The sequence below is a fragment of the Salvia hispanica genome, chromosome 2 (assembly GCF_029641045.1).
Source record: "Salvia hispanica isolate PSC_SH4W2 chromosome 2, Shi_PSC_v1, whole genome shotgun sequence".
NCBI lineage: Eukaryota > Viridiplantae > Streptophyta > Magnoliopsida > Lamiales > Lamiaceae > Salvia > Salvia hispanica.
The window spans coordinates 32,227,860-32,233,877 of record NC_142693.1 but is presented as its reverse complement, the minus strand read 5'-3'; the positions used below and the strand labels follow the sequence as shown (position 1 = coordinate 32,233,877).

Genomic DNA, 6,018 nt, shown 5'->3' with positions numbered 1-6,018 from the left:
ATTTGACTTAACAATTATTGCTACTAGCATTTGATATATTCGTTATTACTGTTTAATATGTATAAAAGAGTTGACACATGATAGAAAGAGTTAATGCTGTTGTGCAAAATATGCAAAATGGATAGTGGAATTCAGATATTGTCTATTCTCAATTTCAATAAATTTTAGTTAATTTTGATCCAAAATAGCACTTCAATATTTTCCACGAATTAAGACAATTTGTTATCAATTTTACGAGGACGTCGCACAATATAACTTACACGAATATTCCTCCTTTTATACCGTATAAATCTCAGTAAATGCACTAAACATAGTCAAATTCAATATATTACTCTAATATATTTTATTGGAATTAATAAAATTAATTACAATTTATACAAAATAAGTTCATCGCACCCGTTTGATTTGCACAACTGACTATCTCATTTTGTCTTTAATAAAATGAAACATATTAATTTAGAATATATATGTATATAAAGGAATATTATACTGCATATTTTAAATGAACACTATTTATGAACATCATTCTCATTAAGGTTATGTTGGCATTAATTATTTTATTTTATCTGTTTGATTTAATAATTAATACTTATATCTTGAAAAAATATTGATGTTATTTGTTTTAAAAATAATATAAAACAATTTGTTCTTTTATCCATTTCTTGAAATTATATGAAAATGAACAATTCAAACTTCAATCTTTGATTTTATGTTATTTGTATAATTAATGACATATAATGATAAAATTAAGAAAGAATTGAATTATAGAACTAAAAAAATACGTCCTATTACGGACTTATAATTTGAAATCTTGCAAATAATTAAATAATTTCATTTCTTTGTCTCCAAGAATATGAAAAGAAAAATCAACAACGCAATTAGAGCAACTTTACCATATTCTTAATTGCCGTACTAATCACGATTTCATTTCCCTTAATCACATTACTTAATTCCCAAGCACCAGTTCCCGGGGGCACTCCAGTAATTCCACTCGGCTCACAACCCCCAAAAACCCTAACCACACCCTTCGCTCGCCGCAACTCACATCCCAAACAAAAACGCGATTGAAAATGAAATCGTAGGGAATAGCAGAGAAAGTAACCGAAGGGAGGAAGCGAAATAACCCGCTTAAAGCGCCAAAGCCACGTGGACGGCCTCATTAGGTGATGACGTGTACATATAACCGAAGCCTCCCTATTTATATCACTTCGTTCTCATCCACTTCCCCTCTCTCTTTCTCTATCTGCAGTTTCTCTCACAGCGCAAAGACAAATACATACACATACATACAGTTTTCCCCTTCACAGTGATTCCACCGCGGAAATCCGCACGCGCGTTCGTGCACGCAGTGGCGTGTGTTTCTGCGCGTTTCGAGATCGGAGTCTCGATTGCTTCTCCAGTTGCTGCTATTTCCTCTCTTGGCTCGAGATCCGAGCCAAGGACGGAGGAATTTTGGTCGACTCGCGAGAGGTGAGGGATCGCGGAGCCGATTTGACTCGGTTGTTCGATTGGATTAGGCTTCGGATATTCGATTGGAAATGAAATCGTTGATTATCGCGCTTTTGTTGATGTGTTGTTTGTTTTGGATAGGGTTTTGCTGAGGAGAGGGCGAGATGGCTAGCCGCGAGGGGTTTCTTACGGAGGAGCAGAGGGAGATGCTGAAAATAGCGTCGCAGAATGCGGAGGTGATGTCGTCATTGTCTATGGCGTCGTCGCCTAAATCTCCCGGGCCGAAGTCTCCCGGTCAGAACTCGTCTCTGGTGTTCGAGCACAACCATGTCAAGGCGCCTGGAGGAGGACATTCTGCCGCGGGTGGAGGCGTGGCGGTGAGGCACGTGCGCCGTTCGCACTCGGGGAAAGCTGTTAGAGTGAAGAAGGGTATGCATTTATGTGTGTATTCTTTTCAGTATCTTGAGTTTTCTTGGCGTTTTGTATATTGGTTGGTGATGTATTTTGTGGATTGTATGTTGGTATTTCTTGGTTAGGTTAGTTAATTTTTGTTATGTATTGGTGCTCTAAGAAAATGGTGTTTAGCATTCACTACGAACTGGATTAGTTGGTACGAACCGGGCTGGCTATATGCTTTTTTTTTTGGGGGGGGGGGGGGTGGATGTGTTCTCATGTTTGAATACAAGGTATGGGGATTGAAGTAGGCTTTTGGGGCATTGAAACTGATGGCTCAGGTCGTGCTTGCTTTAATTTTTTTGCCTAAAGTTTTTGTGTCACTAGCTTCTGAATTACCTTAATTTAGCTTTAATATGTTATTTCTGTATTTTTTGTCATGATCGATATTATGTTCTTAATGTTATACTAATATAATGTAACTGTGGAAGATTTCCAACTGAATGAGGGATGGCATTACAGTGATGTTATCTCTGCGTAGTTCTCAAGATTTGTTATAGCAATGTTAGATGGTGACTTCTATCTTTAATAATGTATTTGCATATGAAACTGAACCTTGCGTTGGTTGGAAAGGCTGCTCTTAGGTAATAGGTCCTATTTATGGGGTTCAGCTTCATCTTTGTTTTGCAGTTGGTTTCAACTTCATTTCAGTCTGATATGCATGTTTTCACAAAAGTATGCTATCAGGCTTTGCACTTACCGTTTGTGGCTGTGTGAAGGGCCAGTTAGTATTTCTCATCTACATCACCACCTCCCCTTATGGTTTTATGTCTAGTACCTAATGTCTTGTAAAGATATTTTTCATCTTTGATTCTCCATATCCTTTGAGCCCAAACTCTTATTTTTCCCTGCTTCTGCTTCTGTTGTTTTGTGTATGCTTAACTTGACTGATTTTGATAATAGATGGTGCTGGTGGAAAAGGAACCTGGGGAAAATTACTTGACACTGATGGTGAGTCTTTCCTTGATAGGAATGATCCCAACTACGACAGTGGGGAGGTAATAATTATTCTGGCGGTTTATAAATTCTTTGGCTATTCGGTTTCTGGTTCTTCTGTTGAAAGAAAGTTCGCAGCTTATTTTAACTATATTGATTTGTTATGGCTTGAACAGGAGCCTTATGAGCTTGTTGGATCAACTGTTTCTGATCCCCTGGATGAGTACAAGAAAGCTGTAGTTTCACTTGTTGAGGAATACTTTAGCACGGGCGATGTTGATGTAGCTGCTTCTGATCTTAGGGAACTCGGATCAAGTGAGTATCATCCGTACTTTATCAAGCGGCTTGTTTCTCTGGCTATGGATAGAAATAACAAAGAGAAGGAGATGGCTTCTGTTTTGCTGTCAGCCCTGTATGCTGATGTCATAAATTCAGCCCAAATTAGTCAGGGTTTTTTCATGCTGCTTGAATCTGCTGATGATCTGACTGTGGACATCTTGGATGCTGTTGATGTCATTGCTTTATTCATTGCTAGAGCAGTGGTAGATGATATTTTACCCCCAGCTTTCATCACCAAGGCCAGACGACTGCTCCCAGAGAGCTCCAAGGGATTTCAGGTGCTACAAACAGCTGAGAAGAGCTATCTATCAGCTCCACACCATGCGGAGCTTGTTGAAAGACGATGGGGTGGAAGTACTCAATGCACTGCTGATGAGGTGAAGAAAAAGATTGCTGACCTCTTACGAGAATATGTTGAAAGTGGAGATACTTCTGAAGCCTGTAGATGTATTAGACAATTAGGTGTTTCATTTTTCCATCACGAAGTTGTCAAAAGAGCTCTAGTTATAGCTATGGAGAATCAAAGTGCAGAAACTCTCATTCTAAATTTGCTAAAGGAAGCTGCAGACGAGGGGCTAATAAGTTCAAGCCAGATGGCGAAAGGTTTTAGTCGGTTAGCTGAGAGCCTTGATGATCTCGCCCTCGACATACCTTCTGCCAAGAAAAAGTTTCAGTTCCTTGTTCCCCGTGCCATATCCGAAGGCTGGCTTGATGCATCTTTCAATAAATCTTCAGCTGATGATGGGGTTGGACCAGATGAAAATGATGAGAAATTGAGGCGCTACAAGAAGGAAGTTGTGTCCATAATTCACGAATACTTCCACTCGGATGACATCCCTGAATTAATTCGGAGTCTGGAAGATCTGGGGATGCCCGAATATAATCCAGTTTTTCTCAAGAAGCTCATCACTCTGGCTATGGACAGGAAGAACAGAGAGAAGGAAATGGCATCTGTTCTGCTCTCGGCACTTCATATCGAGATCTTCACAACAGAAGACATGGTAAATGGTTTTGTGATGCTGTTGGAGTCGGCAGAGGACACTGCTCTCGACATTGTAGATGCATCGAACGAGCTTGCCTTTTTCCTAGCAAGAGCTGTCATAGATGATGTCCTCGCACCCCTGAACTTGGAAGAGATCACACATTTGCTGCCACCAAAGTGCAGTGGCAGTGAAACCGTGCGCATGGCTAGGTCACTCATAGCAGCACGCCATGCTGGCGAGAGGATCCTCAGGTGCTGGGGTGGTGGCACCGGCTGGGCTGTGGAGGACGCAAAGGACAAGATCCAGAAGCTCCTCGAGGAGTATGAAAGTGGCGGGGTTGTGAGCGAGGCTTGCCAGTGCATCCGCGATCTGGGCATGCCTTTCTTTAACCATGAAGTGGTGAAGAAAGCACTAGTCATGGCGATGGAGAAGAAAAACGACAGGATACTGGAACTGCTTCAGGAATGCTTCGGGGAGGGCCTGATCACCATCAACCAGATGACGAAAGGATTCAACAGGATCAAAGACAGCCTTGATGATCTGGCTCTCGACATCCCAAATGCCAAGGATAAGTTCACGTTCTACGTGGAACATGCGAAGAAGCACGGTTGGCTCCTTCAGTCGTTCGTTTGATATGTGGCGTGGGTTTTTGCTATGCATTTACTTGAGAAGGAACACATACTCTAGCCTTGTTTCTTTCTGCATGTTGTTGCCCTTTTCATTTCTTCCTTTTCTGTACTGGATGGATGATGATGTGATGATGCTTGATCCTTCCTGATATGTTATACTTTCTGTGTTATCTTTTATAATCTTGGTGTAAAAATTTAGGTTTCTCTTTTTTGCTTTTATGATCAGTGGCACACTTTTTTGCTGCATGTTTGAATTTTTCAGTCATAATCTAGATTTGATGGAAATGCACTTCTAAAGTACTATATGGTTGTAGATTCATGATTTTTTGTGTGTTTATGTTTACTAGTTCTGAGTTAGTTTTTGTAATTCTTTTAAAAAGTCATGTTATTTGTCTTAAAATGGAAAAAATAAGTCACATTTATTAGGAGGAAAAGATCATATACAAATACGTTTTCTATGTTTGAAAATTAATCTCTGTACTAGTTTGATATGAAATTTTATTCAATATTGTTTGTGAATTAAATTGTAGAATACAGTAAGTAGAAAGTAAAAATGATACTCCCTCTGCCCCCGAGTAAGAGTTACATTTTTTCATTTTGACCCGTTCCTAATTAAGAGTCACTTCATTTTTACCATAAATAGTAAGTAGATCCCAAATTCCACTAACTCAATCCACTTATATTTTATTATAAAACTAATATAAAAAATGAGTCACACATTCCACTAACTTTTTTAACCAATTTTTCTTTACGTTTTTTAAAGCTTATGTCCGGTTAAAGTGTGACTCTTAATCGGAGACGAGGGAGTACTACATGATATTTATGTTTTGGAAAAATATATGTGAGACGTCTAAAAAAAATGAGTTACTCTGTTACTTTATAATTGAAGGAGTATATATTTTGGTTTTGTCTACTAAAACTAGTTCATACTCTTATGTTTCTCTCGGATAAGTGTGGATCTTATTTTTTTTGTACTCCTACTATCTTTTACTCCATTTTATTAATTTAGTATTTAAACATGCGTCTTTTATGATAAGATTATTTTTTTGGAAGGTGGAAGTATGAATGATTTTAAGTTTGGAATTTAGATGGAGTTTATTATTGAAATTGGAAAGGGTATGTACATATATATATCAGTAATCCACTTTTTGAATTAGACAGTAGTGGATCAAACAGTCAATGATTGATGTATCTAATCCTACGTGTTATCAGATAAGATTATGATTAGT

General features: G+C 38.6%; 1 protein-coding gene across 1 annotated transcript; it reads left to right on the top strand.

Annotated features, from left to right (window-relative positions):
- The first annotated feature begins 1,224 nt into the window (after positions 1–1,224).
- On the top strand, positions 1,225–4,969 carry LOC125202455 (MA3 domain-containing protein). The gene is made up of 4 exons (XM_048100850.2): positions 1,225–1,470; positions 1,591–1,878; positions 2,806–2,900; positions 3,015–4,969. Exons 2-4 carry the CDS (start codon positions 1,614–1,616, stop codon positions 4,791–4,793), a joined length of 2,139 nt encoding a protein of 712 aa, XP_047956807.2. The 5' UTR covers positions 1,225–1,470; positions 1,591–1,613; the 3' UTR covers positions 4,794–4,969.
- The last annotated feature ends 1,049 nt before the right edge of the window (positions 4,970–6,018 follow it).

Bases quoted from the DNA above. Each gene is read 5' to 3' on its own strand.
- LOC125202455 (XM_048100850.2), top strand. From the start codon at position 1,614: ATGGCTAGCCGCGAGGGGTTTCTTACGGAGGAGCAGAGGGAGATGCTG. The intron at 1,879-2,805 runs GTATGCATTTAT...TTTTGATAATAG, and splicing joins AGCTGTTAGAGTGAAGAAGG to ATGGTGCTGGTGGAAAAGGA. The intron at 2,901-3,014 runs GTAATAATTATT...TGGCTTGAACAG, and splicing joins CCAACTACGACAGTGGGGAG to GAGCCTTATGAGCTTGTTGG.